This window comes from Nilaparvata lugens, chromosome 2 (assembly GCF_014356525.2).
Source record: "Nilaparvata lugens isolate BPH chromosome 2, ASM1435652v1, whole genome shotgun sequence".
Lineage (NCBI taxonomy): Eukaryota > Metazoa > Arthropoda > Insecta > Hemiptera > Delphacidae > Nilaparvata > Nilaparvata lugens.
This window is the reverse complement of record NC_052505.1, coordinates 53,107,338-53,132,590: the sequence shown is the minus strand read 5'-3', so window position 1 is coordinate 53,132,590 and position 25,253 is coordinate 53,107,338. Positions and strand designations below refer to the sequence as shown.

The 25,253-nt window shown below is 35.0% G+C and overlaps 2 protein-coding genes across 2 annotated transcripts in view; one reads left to right on the top strand and one right to left on the bottom strand.

The window, feature by feature from the left end:
- LOC120349638 (zinc finger CCCH domain-containing protein 13-like) overlaps positions 1-23,848 on the bottom strand; it is a 56,694-nt gene extending 32,846 nt beyond the window's left edge. Inside the window, exon 1 of the mRNA XM_039420116.1 lies at positions 21,590-23,848. Coding sequence (XP_039276050.1) covers positions 21,590-23,848 — 2,259 coding nt within the window. The remainder of the gene's footprint in view (positions 1-21,589) is intronic.
- LOC111045943 overlaps positions 1-25,253 on the top strand; it is a 94,604-nt gene that overhangs the window by 10,931 nt on the left and 58,420 nt on the right. The window lies entirely within an intron of this gene.

Genomic DNA, 25,253 nt, shown 5'->3' with positions numbered 1-25,253 from the left:
GCCAATACAAATCTTAGCCCTGGTTGAGGCCTTACAATTCCAGATGCTGAAAATGTGTGTGGGAGGTCGGAATCTGCGTTCCTTCTTCCCTTTACATTAGAAATGTGGAATTCACTCCCACACTTCTATTCTTAAATGATTTGAATTTATTGAATCAAGTATCCACCATTATTATTGGGAATTTCTGATAGTGACCATAGTATTCTGTGTTATTGTGCAGGGTCAACATTCACTATGAGTTCTAATATCCTGTAATATTTCTCCAGTTTACATTGTTTTGCCTTGAATTTTCAAGTGAGAATTCTGATGTGAGCTTAATTTGCAGTGGCATAACTCACCGTTGAACGATTAATCAATCCATTTTTACATAGGAAAGCTTTAAAAATAGCGCCTGTTTTATTATTGTAAACGCCTTTCTATCACTGTAGTACTCTATCTGAAAAAGTATGTGTGATCAGTATTGATATATTCTTTTATGTTTGTGTTTACCATCAAGGAATGCATTCCCAACTGATCAAAATAGTGTATTCCATGTGTGTTTGTTCCATATTGTTTGTAGATCAACTGCTAAAAGCAAACATGGAATTTCGCTTAACCACTTATTTAATTAGTGACAACAGGGATTTCATCGATAAATTTTTCCTCAAATAGTGTCAATTTATTTCGATGAATAATTACACACGTGAATCAATTATTTACAATGATAAAGATTATGATAATGATAACTATGATACACTACAATAAAGTGCCATCGAATAATTTTATCAAATATATTTATGAATTGATGAAGAAGCACTTTTCTGTTGTTACTGTTGTTTTCTGTTGAACTATTAGTATTGTCTGTTGAATTATTCTCGTGAGTTTCAAGTAGAATAGATCTGTCTATGCCACAGATCACAAAATCATCACACTCCAGTAAATTTCGGATTGAAATTTTTCCGTCCCTCCAAAGTTGTATGATTAAGCTGCATTCATCTGATTCAAAATCCTTTATCCTTTATGTCTTCCGCAAAGTACATCTATCTCTGAAATTGTGATAATTGAGGGAATTGAATCTGAATCAGGCCTTCTTTTGATATATGTTCGTACTTGGCAGTCGCTGAAAGCACAGAATTCAGCTTACGTGCGCAAAACTGATGATACCCAAACTTGTGAGCGCAGATAGTCAGGCAGCTACATCTAATGACTCCGCCAATTACACGGTTCATCAGGTTTCTCTCTCATCGTCACTATGTCTATCTCTCTTACTTCCTCATACTGATGAGAAACAGAGCAGAAGAGGGGAGAGAGAGTGGTAAAGAATATTAAGAAGTTATTGGAGAGCGCCCATCCGCAAGTTACTTCTCAACTTGGTCTCCCAACAGAGGGCTCACAAGCTGATCTATATTTAACCATGAATCCTGTGAATATACAGGAATATTTAAAGCTTGTATAGTTTTAGCTTGAAGCTTGGCTTCAACATGTATTGAATTATCATTCAACATCCATCCGAACCTACACATGCACCATCTATGATATGGAAGACATCGATAATCGATACAGTATAATAATCCTTCGAGCATCTCATAGAATAATTCACATGACTTGTTCGTCATAACTGCATCAAGAAAGCAACGCTCCCGCAAAATATGACACGTCAAAGTGTAAACTAATATATTACTAATATCCCTCATCTATCAAACTCAACAGACAAGAGAACACAACAGATTTCACATAGCGTACATTAAACAAAAATCAACCAACAACGAATTCTGTTAATTTATAAGGACACAATACAATAAGGAATTTTCTAAGTGTTCTCTGAACTTCCTCAAGCCCTCAATTTCTCTGATGTAAGATGGGAGTTAATTGAATATTCTCATTCCCATATAAAACGGGCCACTCCCCAGCACCCAGAGTCTATGAGGTGGGTAAACAAAACCTCTAAATTTTGTATTATGGCGATGACTCACCTGGTTCTCCTCATATACCCTTCTATTTTTCAAAACGAAGACTGAAAAATCAAATATAGCAAGAACCGTCAGCAATTTCTTTTCTTTTAAATAAGGCCTTGCAAGAACACCTTGTATTAAACTTATAAAAACATCTTTCTTCTGCAGTATTAATATTCCATTATTCTCTATACTTTTTTTTTAAATATTACTACATATCCCATGACTGACAGAAAATAAGCATGATACATCGAAAGAAGAATTTTTCACTCCCTACTCATAATGCAAACAAGGCTCTATTCAACTCACTAGTGACATGAGAATTTGTAATACCTTCTCAATCTTAAAGGAAACAATTCAAGATTTATTTCCATATTCAAACCTAAGTTGAAATGAATCCTACACATTCAAAGAGAACACATATCATGATGTTCTTTGATAATCATACTCGATTCTTAGTGGTCAGCCACCATTATGGATTTGTCATTGACTAATCATTCAAATCTTCTAGAGTAGAATGCATGCTTGTATGCATATCACAAACTAACAATTACTCTAGATCCTGAGTAAATCCATACAATATTAATAACTTCATTATGATTTATGATAATCTATTTCATGTAAAAATAATCATCAAAATCAACCATTTTGATCAAATCCATAATAATGTACATGTATTTTCATTTTGTCTTTGAAAAAGCCTATTCACTTTTGGGCTCAAAATACTTCACCAATAAACTTTATCCAAACCACTCCCTACATTTTTATGGATCTGCAAGCGATTTGAAATTTTTCAAAAACAATAATATTCATGGTATACATCACGTATAACTTCACTGACTTCGAGAAGTGCATCTAGTAGTTCCTATAGCATCTAATAGTTCCTATATTGCTTTTCTGAAAATGTGGTATTCAGTGTGTTTGATTTTGATGTATTTGTAGAGGAGATAAATATGGAGTCATCTCCATAAATGAATGTTTCCTGAATATTAATAATTGAATCTTGAATCTTTTCAATTTTTTGTAGAGCTGAGAATAACTATTGATTCTCTGCAATCTCATTCTCTACATCTGTCTACATCCGCTAGCTATTCAAGATAGATGCATCTATATAAATGCCTTTTGAAATCTTAATAGACAAGTAAGCTTTAGTTCGAGTGAAACTTGGCCCATTCCACTGTTTTTTATTGCTTGGAAAACCTTCCATGGCGTTTAATTTTTGTTTCCAGCCTGTTGAGGCGAGTGTGTGTATTGGCGGCGGAAGAGAAGTATTACGTTTAGAACGATCTTGAAAAGTTTGCAAGCTCTGAAAGTGATTCTGGAGATTCAGGTTATGGTTCTGAAATGAATAGTAGGACGGACTGATACTACTAATTAAACTGGATTCTGTTGAAACGGCTTTTAGTTCACACATTACTTTATTTTATTATCAATCTATCTCAATTTGAAATTTTTTCTTTCATTCTGATTCATATTTTCAGATTGATGATGATTTGGTGTAGAAATTTAAATGGACATAATATTTGGACGATTTGAGACAAAATTAGGAGAAGTTTTGGGCAAACTTGTGTTTGATTTAATTTAATTCAGAAGTATTTTATTAACTAAAAAATGATTTTTGTGAGTTTTGAATAAATTGTAAATTGAGTGTGTAATTGAAGAATGATAAGTGACACAAAACCTAGCTACATTTGAACTGTTGTATAAATTAGAATTGGAACCGTTTTGGGCTTATGAGCATGTGGTACTTTTCTGTAAGTTGTGTAATCCTGGATAATTGAAAAAAAATAAAAGCCTGTTTTTCCCGACTATTGTATTGTTTGCTCTATCAAATGAATGAATAAATAAATTACAGTGTAGAAAACTGCTCTTACTCATATCTTGTCATTACTGTCATTTCAATTAATATTAATAATTTACAAAGTTTTTCCTATGTATTCAGTCTCTTGATCATGTATAAAGGAGGCTAGAAATGTTCCTAGGGCTATTATATTTCTTCATGAGGTTTTTGATGAAGTTATCAACAATATCACCATATCCATCACACTAACGATCAACGAATGACTGATTGAGGGTCCAGTGACCTATTTACTGGTGAAACAGAGTACTCCTGCACACAGTAGCCTATGTAGGTAATTTACTGAGAAATAAAGGTTGTGAGAGTGAGGAGGGGAGAGTAACAAAGTGTTAGCATGCGGCTAGATTGTTATATTATGATGGGTGGGGGGTATAGAGTGAGGGAGGAAGTTTCAAAAGCCCCCCTGGGACCTGTAAAAATGAATAATTTTGCAGCTTAAGTTCAGCTGCCTTTAATCCGGCTACGGTACTCCGGTTAATCGAGACCCCAATTTCTTGTTCCATTGGCTGCACTTGTGCCTCCCCTCCCCCTCAATTGTTTGTAATCCCCCAAACCTAACCAACCTCCAACTCAATTTACAGCAAGTCTCAATTAATGGCTCCATGCCGGCACAGAGTATGCCAATAATGGCTGAGCTAATTTCAATCCCTTTCTTTTTCTTGTTCTATTATCGTTTTTGTGATTTTAGTTATGGCCAATTTCAATCTCCACTTTTTTCCTTCTTCTGTATTCATGGTCGTGGATGTTTGCATTGTTCAGTGAGGATGATACTCTCACGAAATTGAGAAATGATTGATCAAGATTATTATTCTGAGGATTTATAGCTAAAGATTCCAATCCGTCGTTAAGTGACACAGCATTGTTCTAAATTATGAAATTCCAAATTTGAAAATTTAAAAATCTCAATTCAGAACATTCTTATCATATATAAGCTAATATTTTGTTCTTCTGTGATTTTCATGTTCTAGAATTTAACTAACCGGGTTACACCTACCAGAACCAACTGTTTTCACTTTTCTTGCCCTATTACTAGAGGTAAGGGAAGTATTGCTTTCAAAAAAAAATAAGGTATTCTGATTTCAAGTTTTCTATACGTTTCAAGGTCCCCCGAGTCCAAAAACATGATTTTTGAATATTGTTATGGATGAGAACTTTTGAGGTTGGGGGAAACCCTCCCCCACCCCGGTTTTCAGTGGCGAGGGGCTTCTGGAATCTTCCAGTGTGTTCCCGTCGACAGAGCTGTCGACCAATGGCAAACGCTTCCTAAAACCTTCTGGTAATCAACACGGCGGAGATCATTCCCGTGAGTTCAAGTCTTGGTGCAGGAAGCCGTCGACCAATGACAAGTCCGGAACCTTTTGGTAATCAACAACCACTGTGATTGGTTGGGTGTGTTCGACACCTCCAGATCCTTCTCGAGAGTTCTGCTGGCCTTATATTAATGGCGCGTCTCAGTCGGAAGTTCAGTTGAGAAGTCAGAGTGGAATCGTTGGCTACTCCGAATCGTTACAGAAGTTATAAAGTGATAATAGACTTTTATAGTTAATTATACAGTTATTATTCTTAGTGGCAGTTATTCTTATACCGTCTTTTTACTACTTATTTATTTATTTGTTGATACAATTACAAATAATATGAATATCAGGTTAGTGACTAAACGAACGCTTGTATAAATTCTGTGTAATTTATAAGGTAGTTTATCAGTTTATAGTTTTTCTGTAGTTTATCTCCGTGTGTTATAGTGTTACAAGTAATAAACCTAATCAGTATAAATCGCCTCTTGTTTTATTAGTGAAGAAACCCGCAACAATAAGTAGATCTTACAACTGACTTGTATTATGACATTTCATAGTTTCTATGGAACAGGCACAAGTTTGAAAAAGAACTACATTCAACCAAAAATCACTGAAAAGATTTTCTGAAATTCATAACAAGAAATAATAATAATCAATTTATTCGTAAACGAGCACATACAAATGGAGTTGCTGATAAGAGCCCATGAATAACAATACGAATATTAAACAGTAAAAACGTACGGTAACATAATGACAAGAAGCAATAAATTTACATAAAAAAGGTAAGAAGTTCAAATCTATATAAACAAGTTTTCAAGCACCATTGAAAGTTCGTTTGTTCCAGAAACAGTGATTATTGACTAGAAAACTTAAACTTATCATTTACACACAATGATAATATAAATTGTAACTTTTTTAATTCGACGGATTAGATTATATTAGTACAATAATAATTCGGCTATCAATGACTATCACTTTCCAAAAACAACTCAAGCAACATAACTTAAAACAATGATATATACTTTGTCAAAAGTAATTTGATATAGGCGACCGCGGCCAGCAACCCCGGCCCGGAAACACCGGAGCATCCTTATCCTACTATATAATATACATTCAAGCAGATGATAAATTACTATCTATAGCCTTTTATCTTTCTTCGATAGCCTCAATACAGAACATGTAGACGTTTTTTATTTCTTCGCTATTTAGGTTTGATAATAAAACTAACACTTGATCTGAAGGACTAACAATATTTTTTATATGTTTCATCAGATACTTGATTCTCAAATTATGATATCTTCTACAATTAATGAAATGTCTCCAATGTCTCCAAGCCGGAGCCACACGCCAAGCACCCATTCTCCGGATTGAGATTAGTCTTTCTACAATTATTAAAGAACAAATGCACACCAGTTATCGTTGGTATGCGCAACTGCGTAACACATCTCACTCTATTTATTGGCATTGGGACGGTCAATTGCTCTGCTATTATGAAATTTGGATTCAGTTTTGAATATCGTTGACAAGTAAGAGAACCCAGTGCGTTCTGCCTATCCACCTCTCTCAACAGCCATGAGTATTTATTCAATATAGCAGCATAAGAGTTGCTTAAATCCACCTCATCAAACCCATCGAACTCATCTGAAAACCCTGGTCTTTCCACTCCAATATCCCTCAGCTGTCTCCTAATACAGTGCACCCAATTATCCCTCCTGTCATATTCAGATTGGGGAAAGAACCCTGTAACATACATAAGGTATTCTTGATTCACTCATATTTAGAATTTTCAACAGCCAGTTCAACTGCCTCTCAAAAAGATACAGTTTCAAACTGGAGCGGTTTGTCTCTATCCTGACTGCCCACCCGGGAGCGGCGCGATTTAATAAAAGAGTACGCTTGAGAAAAAATAATTGAACACGCTCGACAGCCTCCTCTCTACCTATGGACCAGACTTCAGCTCCATACAATGCAGATGGTAGGATTACCGAATCGAATAGTTTAATTTTTCCTAACCAATCATCCGATTTCACCTTCGCTAGAACTCAGTTTTAGCTTTATTCATGGAATTTCTACACATTGCTGTAAATTTGCCTTACGACTGGAAAGTGACTCCTAAATAATTATATTCTTTACATATCTCTATACAATATCCATTGACAAAAAAGGGCCTAAGTGCTCTCAATCTGCCCCTGTGAAATGGTAATACTTTGGTCTTTTCCGAATTCACCCTCAAACCCAATTCCTCACTGTACTCGACTAGACATTTTAATTTATTCCGTATATCCACCAGGATCACCACATCATCAGCGTACTGAAGCATAATGATATCGTTATCACTGCCAATTCTAAGTCCAGAGAGCCCCTTCTTTCTGAAATAATCCTCCATGTCAGCTATGTACAGGGAAAAAAGAAGCGGACTGGCCGGGTCCCCCTGCAATACGCCCCTTGAGACCCTAACTGGCTCTGAACGGGCACCGGAACGACCTATGTCAACTGCCACCGTAGCTTTGGAATATATGTCTTTAAGAACACAAAGAAATTTACCGCTCACTCCAAAATGTCTTAATCTGGGCCACAGCTTACAATGAGGAATGGAGTCAAACGCGGCTTCATAATCTACGAAAACTCCATACATGGGTTGATGCTTCAATTCGAGATAGTAATAAATAATAGAATAAAGTGAAAAGATATTATCCATGCAACCACGACCTCTATGAAAGCCAGACTGACTCTCGCCAAGTACATGGAAATACTCTGCCCAGGTTGATAAACGCACAGTTAACAGATTTGTAAAAATTTTTAACAGACAGTTTGAAATAGCTATTGCCCTGTAATTCTTTGGTTCAGTTTATCGTATTTTTCAAACAAAAGGAACAAAATCATCTCTGCCCAGCTTGTTGGAATTCTACCCTTATCCAGTATGCAATTAAATAATTCTACCATGTAATTTTTCCAGGAAAATGGAAGAGACTTATAGAATTCGTAAGACAAGCCATCGATGCCAGGAGTTTTTTTGTTTTTAGTTTTTTTTAGTATGGCTTCTAAATCCTGAAAATCAACTTTCCTATCCAGAAGGGGATGACTCATGGCTGCCAGAGCTATTTCATTTCTATTTTCCATCAAATTTGATGTGAATTTATTCTTCAGAAACACTACCCAATCCTCCAAGCCTATCATATTTAATTGCGTATTTTTCTTTCTAAAATAGCGAACTGCACTCCAAAATTCATTACCATTTTTAATATTCCTGAATCTGTTTTCCAAACTTTTGTAATAATCTACCTTTTTCTGTCTAATCATACTCTCATATTCATTCTTAGCTGCTATATATACATTTAATGAAACCCTATCGAAATTTTTGGCCTTTGCAGTTCTGTAAGCAGTACGTAGATTTCTCTTCAGATTATTACAGTATAGGTCAAACCAAGGTTTATTTTTGAAATTCGTAGCATTTGATTTAGAAACAATCATTCGCGAAAATTCGGCCTCTTCTTTGATGGCTTGCATTAAATTACCAGCCAATCTGCTAGGACTGTCACTACGGAAATGTACTCTCTCAGAGATGTAATGATGTAAATTTTCGCCCCATGTGTTGGGTGACATTTATGTAATGGTGTAGACTGCCAACCATTCATATGTGGTGTGGTATTTTTGATATTTATAAGAGCAAGTGCTAAAATCCCTATTTTGCAAATAAATTCGCAAAAAGTTAAGGCCGTCTGGCTCGCAAATATGCTGGGTTCAGACCGCAGCTCTAGCTCAGTGGTAGACGCATGAATTTTCCAAATATGGTTAATCACCACAAGGTTCAATGATTTGAGATTAATAATTCTTACCGCTGCTTCCGTGAAGTTCTGGAAGAATACCAATAAGGAAATCAAAAAGATAGTTGGTGACGGATTACCAGTAACCATGTATCCAATCGAGAATAATGAAGACCAACTATGGTTTTTTCTAGTTGATTTTTAAAACGCTTGTCATGAATACAGGTATTCACCAATTTACCCTTCTGAAATTCCTTGGAACTTACAACGCCAGTTCTTGAAGTTCTCTGGATCCTTATATGATATACTGTGTACTTATTAATATAATTATCGGTAAGATCTTTCTGGCTGAATAGTGTGTCTATAACCAAATTAAAATCCTATCATTTATAAATCAATTATTATTATTGCAAGTAATATAATTTCTTAGATAGGAAGATGAGCTCAAGTAAAACACCGAAGGTTAATAATAGAAATGTAAACATAGCGAGAGTACTTACGCGTTCCCAAAACCAAAATTCAAAAACGCCAAAACCAAAAACCCCAGTTCTTCAAACTACTTTAGCCGAAAAAGTTGCTCAACTACAAAGTAGCCACACTAATTTAAAAAACCAATTAGAAGTAACTTTAAAAACGTCTGAGGAAGAAAGGTTAGGGATGGTAGAAGAAATTAAATCTTGGAACTGATTATAAAATTACAAGATGAAGACCATAAAAAGAAATACTAAATCTAAAAATCAATGTAGTCTAATGTCGGAGGAAATAAAGAAACTAAAATCTAAATTTGATAATACTAAATGTATGATAGAACCTCCGTCCAAATGCAAAAAAATAGAATCTAACCTAAATGATGGGAAATGCTCTGAAAATGGTCGAAATAAAACGTACAGTGAGGTTTTGAAGACAGCAACCAAAAATATAGCTGAGGGAAATAAAGATAGGAAAGGGAGAGTTCTGCTACTGACGTCCAGTCATGGACGTGATTGCAGTGATCTCCTTGATAAAAGATTAAAAAATAAATTTGATGTCCAATGTTTTTTCAAGCCAAGTGCATCAATTAATGCAGTTGTAGAGTCAGCTAGGGAACAAACTAAAGACTTTGATGAAAATGACTATCTAATTGTACTGGGTGGCTCAAATAATATAAATGAACCTAACTTGAATCATCTTCCTCAAGTAACAGAAAAAATCAAGGAAATTGTGCCACTCAGCAAAAAAACAAACTTAATAATAAGTACTATTCCTAATAGGTTTGATAGGCCAGAATTAAATGAAGCAATCAATCGACAAACAAATCAATCCATAATACAATCAACAGCCTAAAAAATAAGAATTCTAAACAACTGGGGATTTGTTTTCTAAATGAAAGGCTGAAAAGACATAACTTCACTAATCATGGGTTGCATCTAAATCGATCTGGCAAAGTAATCTTTTGTAATAGATTGGCAGAGCTGATTGAAAGCCGTTTGCAATCCTCTGGTTTAAAAACAGTCAAAAAAACAAATAACGATTTTTTAGTAAATTGGCTCAAAACAGGGAAAGGGAAATAGCTACAAATGCTAGAGATAGAGTAGCACAAGATGGTAAGGTTTTTAGTATTTATCATCAAAATATTCAGTATCTTCGCAACAAAATTGACAGATTAGAAGTATTTCTTAAACAGGAGGATCCTGACATTGTTATTTTCACAGAGCATGGCTTAAAAATAAAGGAAATAAATCAAGTTAGGATTCCAGGCTATTCACTGAGATCAGAATTTTGTAGAATAGCTCATAGAAGTGGTGGTGTATGTATATTCACTAGCAATGCTAAACATACCCAAACTTATGAACTGGATTTTGTTAAGAGATTTTCTGTTGAGATGGATTTAGAGGTGACGGGACTAAGGTTAAAAATTGATGATCGATTTGAGGTAGCAGTGTTAGGTATCTATAGGTCACCAAATGGAGACTGGCAAAAATTTTGTGAGCTGCTCCATACACTTTTGGAAATTACAACCGCTCGTTTCACAAATGTTATAGTAGTAGGAGATTTCAATACCGATTTTGCCAGGCAGGATAAAATGACAGAGGACATTAGAGATATTATTAATATGAATAATTTAGAAATTAAGGTCCACGAATATACAAGAGTAACTCGAACTTCACAGACAATTATTGATAATATCCTCACAAATATAGAAGGTTGTAATGTCAGGTTAGGTAGCTCAGATCTATCAGATCATAACTATCAAATTTTAGATGTTAAGTTGCAGGGCCAGAATCCAAGCAGAAAAAAAACTTTTGTGAAAGAAATTCAGCAATATGAGCTAGGAAATATAAATTGTTTGAAGCAGGAACTGCTTCAAGAAAATTGGAGTAGTGTTTATAACAGTTGTAACCTAAATTACAAATATAAGCAATTCATTGATACTCTAAGATTTCACATTAGTGTATGCTGTCCAATAAAAAAAGTCAAAGTAAAAAGTAATTAAACAAAGTAGATGAATGGATAACTGAAGATATTCTTACTCAAAGAAATATTGTTAGGGAAGCTTATGAGGAATTTAAATTAGTGAGGGATGTTCCGAGTGAAGTCAAATACAAATGTCTAAAGAAAAACTATGCAAAAGAAGTGAGGAAAGCTAAGTGTAAGAAAACAGCTGAAATATTAACAACTAGTACCAATTTTAACTCTGCTGTTTGGGAGGTAATTAATAGAAATAGGAGAGCAGCTCAAAAAGATACAGTTACTAATGTCCCTAGGATAATCGATGAACATGGAAATTATATGGATGATAGTATAGACATTTGTAACTTTTTCAATAAGTATTATCAACAGGTTGCATATAATCTCCAAAAGTCACTGAACACTAATACTTATAATACAACTACATTAAATGCTGAGCCAATTGAAAAGGTATTTAAATTTCATCCATTATCAAGAGATGAGTTGTCAAGAATAATAAAAAATTTGAATAACAAAAAAACAGTAGGATTGGATGGGGTCTCAAGCAAAATTTTAAAAGAATGTGAAAATGAATTACTGGACCCTTTATTGCATCTCCTTAATACTTCACTAGAGCAGGGTATTTTCCCTGATGATCTGAAACAAGGAAAAATTTTGCCAATTTTCAAGAGCGGTGATTCTGAAAGAGTTGAAAATTATAGACCCATTAGTATTCTAAATGTAATAAGTAAAATTTTTGAAAGAGTAGTTTTAAATAGGCTATTGATGCACCTGGAAGAAATTAATTTCATATGTGATGAACAGCATGGGTTCCAGAAAGGGAAATCTACTAAGACTGCAATAGTATCCCTTGTTGAAAGACTAATAGATATAATAGATTCAGGTGAGAAGGCAGCCGCAATATTTCTTGATTTATCCAAAGCTTTTGATTGTGTGAACCATAGAATATTATTGGAAATACTAAAAACTGTAGGTGTGAATGGTATAGAACTAAAATGGTTTGAATCATTTCTCATAGGTAGAAACCAGTGTGTTGAGCTTACCAAGGTGGATGGGAATGAAATAGTAAAAATTAAATCTCAAAAACTGGAGGTCCAGGCTGGAGTACCTCAAGGCTCAATTCTGGGTCCCTTACTGTTTCTGTTGTATGTGAACCAATTACCAAAAGAGTTAAAAGATCACAGAGCTCTGTTGTTTGCTGATGACACATCGCTTATCTTTAACAATTATTTATTAGATAGTCTAGAAATAAATGCTTTTACTGGAGTACAGTCAATTGTCCAATTCTTGAAGCAAAGGCAATTAACAATAAATAGTAAGAAATGTCAATTCCTACAATTCAAAAGTAAACATAATTCAGTAGAGGATAGAGAAATAAATGTGTTTGTAGAGGAAAATGAATTAGACCAAGAAGAGAAAGTAGCATTCTTGGGAATTTTATTGGACAGGAAATTAACATGGCATCCTTACATTGAGAGGATATGTAATAAGATATCATCTGGGGTATTTGTCCTGCGGCAGCTTGCTAGGCTGAATGATAAAAAACTACTGTTAACTGCTTACCATGGACTTATACTATCTCATATTAGGTATGCTATTTTAGTATGGGGTAATTCATCTCAACAAAATATGGACAGGGTGTTTAAGATTCAAAAGAAGGCACTCAGATGTATAGAGAAAGTGAATAGGTTAGACTCTTGTAGGCCTTTATTTAAAAAGCTTGGTCTATTAACTGTGCCATCTTTGTATGTATATGAAGTTGTAATGCATGTGAAAACGAGTGGTGTGATCCAGAATTCAGATGTTCATGAGTATAATACGCGAAACAGAGCAGATTATCATATAATGGGTCACAATAGTAGGTTATTTGAACAAAAACCAGATTATATTGGTAGGAAATTTTATAACAAGCTACCTCAAATCTTGAAAAGTAATGATGATTTGAAGATTTTCAAAAAACAAATTAAAAAATATTTAGTTGATAGAGCTTTTTATAGTGTACAAGAATTCCTTTCAAACCTAAACTAGGTTGAACTACTTAGTGTTAGAATTATTATGTAATAACATGACTTGTCTTATACTCCATGACTGGAGTCTTTAGGACGTAATCTAAAAAAAAAAAAAAAAAAAAAAAAAAAAATATACTGTGTACTTATTAATATAATTATCGGTAAGATCTTTCTGGCTGAATAGTGTGTCTATCATCAAAGGATGATAAGTAATGAATGCTTTGAATAAGATCAATATTAGTTGATTAACTGATTTTATATGCTGCAGAAGATTTTTTCTTGGTACCAAGACAGCTCAAACTGTATATCACGAGATGAGTTAGGATATAATAAAAACTTCTATGATTTTTTATGCTGACATAAAACATAAAATATATTCCCATAAAATAATATATATGAGATATTCTTATATCTATAATTCCAATATAGATAAATTCTTTAATATTTTAATAATTCTCACAAGGTTTATTAGCATTCACAGTTGTGAGCTTTAAAAATATATATGTGTATTTAATACTGATACTTGGACTTCAAGTCAATTCAGAATTCTACAACTTAAAACCTGTTTGGTCTGTAGATTTAACAGGACATGCTTTGATCAATGAGCAAATAATAATTAATAAAAATAACAATTTAAAAATCTCAGGGTTTTTGTGTTCATGCTGTGCATGGAAAAAAGCTTCCTACATAAATCAATTAAATTCATAAAACGTTCTTATGAACTACTAGCAGGAACCCGTGCTTCGCAAGGATCTGTTGTAAAACTTGACGTAATGAAATTTTGAAGAATTGAAAATAGGCCTATAACCATCCTTGGTTAATAAAGAATCTATATGCAAAATTTCAAGTTAATTAGTCCAGTAGTTCAGACGTGATGATGCGTCAAACATAATTTTCCTATCCCGTACGTGCATAAGCCCGAAGCTCTTTACTTCATATAATTATTATAGATATAGTTAACGACTGCAAGAGGTAGGACTGAGGAACAGAATAGTGGTGAAACTATGATAGCGCCAGAAGTGTCTCAAACACATTAGTAGGTACTACATGAACTTTTGGAAGTGATTCGAAAAAAATGTTAAAACAACAGAACTGAATCCTTATCATTCTACCTTCATTTAGAGACGAGGCTTTTGTTTGAGCCGAATGAAAATCTATTTATAAAAAAATGCTAATAATAATTATTTATTAATCCATTTTACAGACCTATGTTTTCGAAATTTTCGGCCGAGCAGCTACCGAAGAGCGGAAAGATGATCATGATTCAAGATCATATTATTGTGATAAAATGATTTGGCATCTAAAGTTACCAGCTGTAATAAACACGTCACTCTATGATAAATTGTGTACTGGTATTAAGACGGTAGTTTGGAGTTGAAGTGTAGTTGATTGGTACCAGCTGTTAATAATGGTTCCTTAGAAGACCTATCACTCCCCTATCATTGAGAAACTGGAAAATGTTGAAAAAAAATTATTCACCTAATGAAAGAGAGTTGTTCATATTGTATTCATTAATTACTGAAGAATGAAAGAATAATTTAATTTTTTTTTTGAATTTAGCTTAGCTTATATTCATCCTAAAATGGAAAGAATATGCAATTCTGTGTGATTCATCGTACATTGCATATTTCCTGGACCATATATCGACAATCTACAGCTATGAAAACATTGAATTCATCTTTGAAACACTGATTTAACCTTTCTTTTTTTTAATTGAAAACTTTACTGATAGATATTACTACCATTTAATTGAGAATAATAATATGTTTTTGGAATAATTAATGCTGCATGACTAAGCATATAGGAAGTCCGTATTGAGACGTAAATGAAAATATTGATTGTCAGATGAATTTCATGATTCACCAAATAAAGTCAAGTGTGACATGAGATACATTGGCGGTACAAAGTTTGTCGGGTAAGCTAGTTGTAAATTAAGCTTTATTATTAATAGTCAACGCTGAAAAAGACAGGCTCAATCACCAGAAATACTATAAATTCTATGAGGGAGCAGTAAGCCATTAATCTTGAGTAGTTCAATTACTTCCATTATGGACACTGGATACATTAAGGACAATTAATACATATGAAATTTATTAGCTACCATACAGAATAAAAAACTTTTGATTGCAATGACCCCGACTACTATATTATGAATAACCATTTGGATAGAATATAAGGAATCACACTCTCATCTCTCATGAACCCGTAATTTTTATTCACAAAATATTAACAAAAAATTTATATATTAAGTTATATTCAATAAACTCACGGCTAGTACTCAAGTTTGTCTTTTTCTGGCCGTGCTACAAATAAATGTATGTATATGTTTGACATTTTGTTTCTGTAATCTTGTTGTCTATTAAGAAAGTTTTCAATGTGATGGCAATAAAATTTGAATTTGAAAAAAGAATTATCAACAAACTCCTAACCAAAGAAAAAACCTCTGTGCTCTGTTCTAATTGGAATGTATGCGACTCCATTTACAGATGATAGAAGGCGCGAACCGAACTTGCCAAGCATATAACAATGGAACAAACACGTGGCAAGCTTGCGCTCTCAATCAACGCAAAATCAATTTGATCAGCCGATTGATGAAATTGTTTTAAGCTTTCCAATGATTACAACATATGTTAGAATATCATGTGTCAATTATCTCAGAAGAATAGATTATTATGTTGCTTTGGCCTGCGATCTGTATAAATGTCCTGTAACAACTAAAGGTGCGTCCAAACATGCCGAACCGAACTTCGAACCGCGCAGCAAACGGCGCATTCCTCCGAACATCTTGCCTTTCAGTGAACATGAGCTCATGTTCCATAATGTTAAAAATCAGCTGTTAATCATTCGCCGTACCATACTCCGAACCGTTCGCCGTGCTGCTTGGCTCTGTTCTAACTGTTCGCCTCACCGCACTCCGAATGCTGAAATTTTCAGCCAATCAGAGCCCTCGATTACAATTCGCCGTGCAGCTCGCCATACAATATTTTGGCTATCCATCACAAGTGGAAAACATGCGAACATGAATACAGAAGTATGAGCCATTTTTTTATTTGATTAAATTCATGTTTTGAACAATTCATTGTTACGAATGATAAATTGATAGGAGCTTATAAATATTTCCTAATTCAAATTAAATAACTTCTGAAAAAAATAATGATTGGATAAATACCAATATTAAATTATTGTTGACCAAAAACTCAGTACATCGACAATTCATTCAACTAATTCTTTACTAATAAAATTATAATATTTTTTTCATTGATAATCAATTTCATCAACTAATCATAAACTGACTGAAAAAAGTAATTCAATTTCCATTACTTCAATTAATAGAATTATATAAATCTAAAGTGTAGGTCATATCTAAATTCACAAAGAGTTTGATTCTTGTTGTCAAAAAAGATGTTATTCAACGCAGAAATCATTGTTATTTCACTAAAAGATAGGATAAAATGAATAGTTTCCCTTTCAGGGTGTCATGTTCTGCTCCTGGGAGGGGCATGAACATGCACTAAAATTGATAATTATAAACACTTACCAATTAAACCAAAACTACAATCATAAATCATGGGCAATATTCCTCAACATTTAATGCCCCACTGTTTTGTTCCGTAGAAAGAAAAGGACGCAAAATGAATAAGTGATTTACGATTAGAATAGTCTGATTAAATAAGATAATTAAACGGTTGTAATATTTGAGGTTATGATTCAATGATAGATATTTGTAGGTTAGATCGGTTGATGTTTGTTTAATCGAATTGTCGATATTACTTAGGTCGATGTATTGAAGCAGAATGACTAATATATGGATGGGACAAATTGAAAAAGTTAATTTGCACAGCAGAGGGTTTGACGGTCTACAAAGGTAGCCGAAGTAAGGGATCTGAGACTCTAACTTAATATGGTAGGTGGCTATAATATAGTGAGGTGGAATTAAATTCACTTTAATAATAAAATACAGTGCAACTTGAATCTGCTGAAAATAAATCCTGTTGTCACTATGATCCAACAGAGATAGTAACTTTGGAGTGAACCTTTTCTCCAAGTGATGACCAATATATCCAGAATCCAATGCTTGTGCCGTAATTTGGAAAGATATTAGACCGTATGAAACAACAGGTAGAATGGCAAATCCATGCGAACCAGGTCTCTGATAAATACTATGGGTTATGTAGCGAAGTGCTGGACCAAAATAGTAAATATTTCGAGCACCGAGTTTAATTCTAACGTTGTCTATACGATCTATTACCTCTCTTTTCAACGTTGATCGGCTGATGATGCGGGATTCACTTCACCTCGGTGTAGCAGGCCGGTGGGAGTCGATTTACTATTTGATTCTGTGGGATACTCCCAATGACAGAATTTATTACTTGATAAGAAAAACGACCACCACTTACCACCAGGATAGATAATAGTCTAATGATAGATACTATACTCGCTACTGTCTGACTATTGCAAAACAGGACGTGTCCTGAATGATCAATGTGTGTCAGTCGAGAAAGAACGAATTTGGAGGTAAAATGAAGTAAATCCAGTTTAACAAAACGGTAATATGGATATATTCTGATAGATAAACTGTTACAGCAAATATGGAATAAATTAATGAACAAATTATGTGAATAATAATTTTCGATAGATACAAAATAAATATTGGTTGATAGTAGATTTGAATCTTTAATTTATAAATATTATATAGAAAGTTCGGTATTCTTCAATTAAACAAAATGAAATGGATAGTAGCCCTTAGGAAAGGGTCATAAACTGAACTAGTTAAACAAGAAAAAACAAGTTAATATGAAATAGTGATTCAAAAATAGAATAAATTAACAATTGAAATTATTCTCAGGGTGTGGTTTCGCCTAAGGAAAATAGACCTTTTAGCTAAGTACAGCGTGGATAGTTAAATGTATTTAATATTATAAAAATTAATTATGATAAGTTTTTGTACCCTTAAAACTATAGTCATGACTTTTCTAACTGAACGAATTTATGCGCTGTACAATTTTCGCAGATTTATGGGGATCCCCTTTTATATTCGACAACTTACGTAGACTTTTGTTTCCGTTTTTTGGTTTTTCGAAATATATTCGGCCGTAGAATATATCGTTCCGGCTGGGTCCTTCCACGTGGCGAAAAATGTTGAACAGACTTCACTGATATAATTTAGGGGTTTATTTAAATGAAATTTAAAATCTTGATATCACAATTATTATAGGAACTTTGGAACAACTTTTTAAAAAACAGAAAACGAAGATTAAGTTACATGAAACAGAAATTAAAGCTTTTAAACAATTAGGTACGTGGACTAGGTCTGCATCCTACCGATGATCCTTGCAAAATGGCCTCGAGTCTTCCTCTTCTAATTTTCACTTCAATTTCTTCTCCAAATTTTATCTTGCCAAATTTACATATTAATTCGGGATTGGTCCGATCCTGTGACGTAACCAATACGCCGAATGGGGGTGTCACTGTGTCCAACTTTAAAGCTTTAAATATGGTGAAATTCCTGGTTCGAAGTTGTTCCAAATTATTATATAGTTTTTTTATAATTATAATAATACATAAATAATAGAATTCGTCTATGATGATATACTTTTAAATTGGTTTCAACGAACAGCTAATGATTATAAAACATAGACATGCTAGTATAAGATACAGTAGACAAAGATATATATGTTTATAACAATAACGAATAACATAATAAATAAATATTTCTTCCTATTTTTTTTGTTTATATTGTTTTTTATACGCTAGTATATCGACCCTCAAACGTTATATATGGCTAAGCTAGTTTGTTCATATATTTTCAACAAGTATATTTTTCTTTGTAGTTTAAATAAATAAATATTCGGGCTTATTTGGCCTAGAAACGAAAGTATAAAATGAAAAATTTAATAATATATTATTTCTTTGATCGATGTTTAGTTGAACTGCCTTCTCAATTTGCTACTTGTTAATGAGCTGGCCTTGGTTTGTTTCGGGGTTATGTTTACATTTTGAAACTAACCTTCAAATATAACTTTACCGTTCTAATCCATTGGCATATAAACATATATGGTTTTTTCCATTGACTAATTTTTTGGAAGGCATACAATTACAGATTTATTTATTTCTTGCCTGGTAAGTTAGATAGCGATCGTCTATCGACCTCAGATAAGATTATATGTTTCTACGGTGATAGAAGCTATTCCGTTCTTGTACTAGCCTATGAACAAATTTATTTTGTATTTTGAGGGCTGTACGATCATTGGTACGTCACAAAAAAGTCCCTCTAAATTGAGTCGGCGGGTTTATGATACAGGAACAGGATCTATGAGCGCGCAGGCTCGATTTACTCAAGTACCAAATGATTGACTCGGTATCTGCTATCTTACGTAGCTGGTCTCAATTAACTGAGCAAATTTTTGGTTCATCGAACACAAAACGGGTGCAAAGTGCCCTAGATGGTGCGCAGACTCATCCGGTGCAACTTAAGGTGATAAGGTACCCCTTAATGGCACGCAGGCCATTGGTAGTAACCTTTAGGAGTGAGGTCTGTCCCTCTAGTCTCCTATGAATTAGATAGAGTCAAGCTGATTTTTTCAGGTTGATCTCTTTACAAAGGTGAGTGTAAATGATACAGTGATACATTTACCTCAAAGTATAGATTTTTGGCATTTCGCCATGCAATGCAATGTTTAAAACATAGATGTGACCTCAACAGTTAGTCGACATCGAGTAGCTAATTTCCGGCTACTTTTCCTTCGAGCAATCATGTGTACTGAGTTGATGTTTTCATTAGATACCGCCTGTCCTGGATGGCTTTTACACAAAAATAGACATAGAACGTTTATAACATTTAAATTTGGCTAACTTTACATTAATCAGTAGGTATTATATGCTTAAATTTGGTACAGACTAGACAAATCGATTCTTTTTCATAATTTTGAACTATGACTTCATATCTTTGAGGTTATGGGTCGATATCTAATTCTTTTTCCATGCAATAACATAAAATAGACATATTATGATGAACATAAAATTATTTTTGGTTTTTCTCATTGGTTTTTTACATGATATACATTTATAAATACTATATTACCTCGAACAATTTTACAATTTTTGGCATTTGTGAAGTTGGTACCTCTGCTTAATATCTACTTTTGCTTACAGCTGGCTATCGATTTTTATGATCTCGAAGCAATTTCCTGTATTTTCAGGCTAAATGCATAACTTAATATCATCAATATTTCATTTAATAATATTTATAATTTGTGCACAGATTCTTAATTGGACAAATTTATCCGGCTTCATTTTTAATTATAATTTTCTTTTCCAGGTCTGTAACAATGTCCATGGAGCTTTGTTTTGGTTTGAGTTGGAACTCGACCTTGCCTCGTTGTGGACAAAATATCATAATATTTACTCGGTGAGTATTACAGGCATAAAAAATTGTTTACTTTCATTATCATCTCTAGTTGGATTGATGCCTACTTATCTTGCTAACCACTAATGTTTATTTATCCTTTCATTACGCTTGTTTACATCCGTAGCTGTTGTACCTTTTTCTTAGGTTAGCTAGGCTGATACTGCGACTGGATCTGTGTTGACGATGTTGTGTGGTGTAAAATTCTTCAGTAAAGCTGAATATTCTTTAAAGTTGTCTTGATTGAAGATCTTTCGTGTAATATAATGATGATAAATAAGTTTTCAATAGATGCTGGCTTCTTAAATACTCCAATACGAGATGAAATGAGACATGTTCAGGTTATGCTTACTATGTTGTTGTTGCTATTTAATGAAGTTGAATTTGAAGTTTTACTCCGCCGTCCCTCATTCAGTATTATTTGGGTAAGCTTGTTCCTATTTGATAATTCTTTTTCATAAATTTGAAGCCCCGGTATTTCAGGTATCGGTTCAAAATATTTATCTGTCTTGTTCCTTTTACTCTATTACTGTAATTATATAATTTGTTTGTTTTATTACCACCATTCATCGATTTTTTCCAATCACATTTCCTCACTGCTTTCCAATCGTGTTTACTACACCAACTTATACCAGTTTTCCATTTATATTTTCCCATCATGCTTACAATAATAATAAAAAATATCAAATTACTAATCTTCACTTTATCAATAAATTTTCTCAATAACAGCATCACAATCTTTAACAATAACATCATCATATCAATATCACAACCTTTCATTAATACCGCAGCCACGCTGATAATAAACATAATACAGCACATTAAAACATTTCTTCTCCATTTCATACTACAATTTCTTAACAAACAATAATCAGGTACCTTCATTTCCCACATACAACTCATTAATCTTTTCGATTTCACACAACACATTTCTATATCCAATAATTCCATCTGATAGTCCATATTATTTTCCTTCCAGTAACAATAATCCATGATTTCCTTTCTTTTATTTTCGGGTCTATTCCAGTTATCCTTCCGATTTTGGTGGTCACATAGATAAGCGGCTTGCTTAAATCTAATGTGCCTCCTATGCATGCCATCAGTTGCTTTCTGTCCCTCATCCTGGGGTCGATCATTGTGGTCCATCTGGTAGGCTTCTTCACAGTGGTTCTTGTCCATTGTCTGTGCGTCCTTCTGGCGGTGCGGTTTGAAACGGGCATGGGGCCGTCGGCGCGTGCATTTCTTCCTTCTCTTCTTCCACCTCCTAGCCTTCCGATGCTGATTCCTCCTCCTATTCCTCCTGAAGTCGTATGGCTGGTCCCACGTCCTAAACTCCTTCTCGGCGGCTGGTCGCTGTTTAGGCCTGGTGTGTCTCTGCCTTTTTCCAAACATTAATCTCCTTGGTTGGTGTTTGGATGTTGGTATTGCTGACTTTGTAGGCTTGCACTTATTTTCTGAGAGTAGCTGTGTGTATTTGAAGTTTGTTGCTTTTGTTTTGTGGTAATGTGACAGGTTATGATGTTTGCCGGTTTTATCTGTTACAGGAGGTGTCTTCGGTGGATTGGTGATGCCGGCCATCGACGGTTCGGGCTGTCCCTCAGACTGGTGGATGGCGTCCTCCGGCTCCTCTCTGTGTTCGGCGGGATATGGATCGGCTCCAACATGGACATGCTGGGTAGGTTGATCCTCCATGCTTGTACTGTAGTTGTTTGCTGGCGCCATGATCTGGGATGTCCCTTCCGTTTTGGTGCTGGTGATCTCGAGGGGTAGACAGGTTTGGAAGGATTGGTCGTTGTTAGTCAGGTTATTCTCCTCTATTTTCCTAACATCTTCACTGAAGTTGCTCCTATCCTCTTCTCTTCTCACTTCTTCCTCATAGTTGCTTCTAGCAGTCTCCTCCTCTTTCCTCACACCTCTCCTAATCTCACCATCAACATCCTCATTTTTACAAACGACGTCCTCAGGAGGCTTCACTACAACATCTTCCTTGAAGGACGCAACCTGTGGCTTAATACCATCAGTTTTGGGAAGGTCTATATCCATATCTAGGGGCTTCTGCACCTCCTCAATTTTCATGGGTTGGTCTACGTCCATGGCTACATTATCCTCGGGACTGGACTTTTTTTCTATGTTCTCCGGTTTGCGGTCCTGTTCCGGGTCGGTGTTTATTATGTTCTCCCTTTGATGTTGTTGGTTTGAATTGTTGTTAGCCGTCGACGGTCTGGGCTGTCCCTCGGATTGATGGATGGCGTCCTCCGGCTCTTCTCGGTTTTCGGCGAGATACGGGTCGGCTTCAACATAGACATGCTGGGTAGGTTTATCCCCCATGCTTGTATCGTATTTGCTTGCTGGCGCCGTGATCTGGGACGTCTCTTCCGTTGTAGTACCGAGTTTGTTAGAGACTTGGTCCGATTTCACGATCACATCTTTAGTTGCTCCAGTATGTTCTGACTTTTCCAGACCGAGCATGTCAGCAATCTTTGTTGCTATTATTGCACATCTAGCTTCAGCCTCTTCCGTAGTGGTTGTAGTTGGGTTCTCTAATTGGGAACTCTCTCTCATTTTTTGCTTGAACCATTCTCGTTGTTCTTCTCTGTACCTTTTCCTTTCTTCTCTGTCCTTGTCTCTCTCTTCCTGCCGCTTACGTTCCCTTTCCTTCTGTTCTTCTCTGTACCTTTCTCTCTCTTCCTGCCGCTTACGTTCCCTTTCCTTCTGTTCTTCTCTGTACCTGTCCCTCTCTTCCTGCTGCTTACGCTCCCATTCTTCTCGGTCCCTTTTTCTCTCTTCGCTGTCCTTGTCCATCTCTTCCTGCCACTTACGTTTCCTTTCTTCTCTGTCCTTGTTTCTTTCTTCTCGGTCCCTGGCTCTCTCTTCGCTGTCCTTGTCCATCTGTGCTAGCATCCGAGACAGCCTCTCCGTGATTCTCCTGTGAATGGCGAATTCTTGTGCCGTCATCGCAGGTCTATGGGTGTCTTCCTGTACTAATGTTTCTTCTGTTTTAGGTATCTGCGGAGCGGTATGCGGAGACGAGGTGGTCGGCGGGGTTGACGCATCGGGGATTGCAGCAACGCTGGTGACTGGCTCCGAATGATGTGCGTCCGGATGGGAAACAGACGAGTCTGGATTGGTGTTGTCCATCGTGAACCAATAAATCCGCGGATAATAGTACGAAATTCAAGCAGTAATTCAGTAGTATGTGAGCAGACAAGTGAATCGATGCTAATTCGTGTAAAATGATGTAAGTGATGAGATGAGTGAACAACAAATATTTATCACAGTGATTAGTGCCGCGAGATGACTAGAGGATAATTCAGTGCACGTTGACCTTCAATTGTTCGAGGTAAACATATAAACATTAAAAATTAACAATAAAAATAGGACATATAGTACTAACATATAGCAATTTCTTGTGAGGTAGGATACGAAACCTTCTTGTTTTATAATTTTCGTGTGGTTCAGTCCACATACAAAATTGATCTGTTCAATCTCAAGTTCGTTCTTTCTCTCCCCTAAAAATTCATCACTAGTTGACAAATCTTTTACCCGCATTGATCATACAGGGCACGGCTTATTGATAATTGGGGTTCTGTGTCCCTCTAGTTTGATTAGGATTGTTATGATGAATATTCAGGCTAAGTTTGACAAGTTGGGATTGATCCAAAGTTTGAAAAAATTTCTGGGTACTAGTGAAATAATTATGTAATCTAATGGTGTAGCTGTACATGCCTAGGGGTCTCATCAGAGGCTAACACAGTTGGGCGCCATGTGTCATGTTCTGCTCCTGGGAGGGGCATGAACATGCACTAAAATTGATAATTATAAACACTTACCAATTAAACCAAAACTACAATCATAAATCATGGGCAATATTCCTCAACATTTAATGCCCCACTGTTTTGTTCCGTAGAAAGAAGAGGACGCAAAATGAATAAGTGATTTACGATTAGAATAGTCTGATTAAATAAGATAATTAAACGGTTGTAATATTTGAGGTTATGATTCAATGATAGATATTTGTAGGTTAGATCGGTTGATGTTTGTTTAATCGAATTGTCGATATTACTTAGGTCGATGTATTGAAGCAGAATGACTAATATATGGATGGGACAAATTGAAAAAGTTAATTTGCACAGCAGAGGGTTTGACGGTCTACAAAGGTAGCCGAAGTAAGGGATCTGAGACTCTAACTTAATATGGTAGGTGGCTATAATATAGTGAGGTGGAATTAAATTCACTTTAATAATAAAATACAGTGCAACTTGAATCTGCTGAAAATAAATCCTGTTGTCACTATGATCCAACAGAGATAGTAACTTTGGAGTGAACCTTTTCTCCAAGTGATGACCAATATATCCAGAATCCAATACTTGTGCCGTAATTTGGAAAGATATTAGACCGTATGAAACAACAGGTAGAATGGCAAATCCATGCGAACCAGGTCTCTGATAAATACTATGGGTTATGTAGCGAAGTGCTGGACCAAAATAGTAAATATTTCGAGCACCGAGTTTAATTCTAACGTTGTCTATACGATCTATTACCT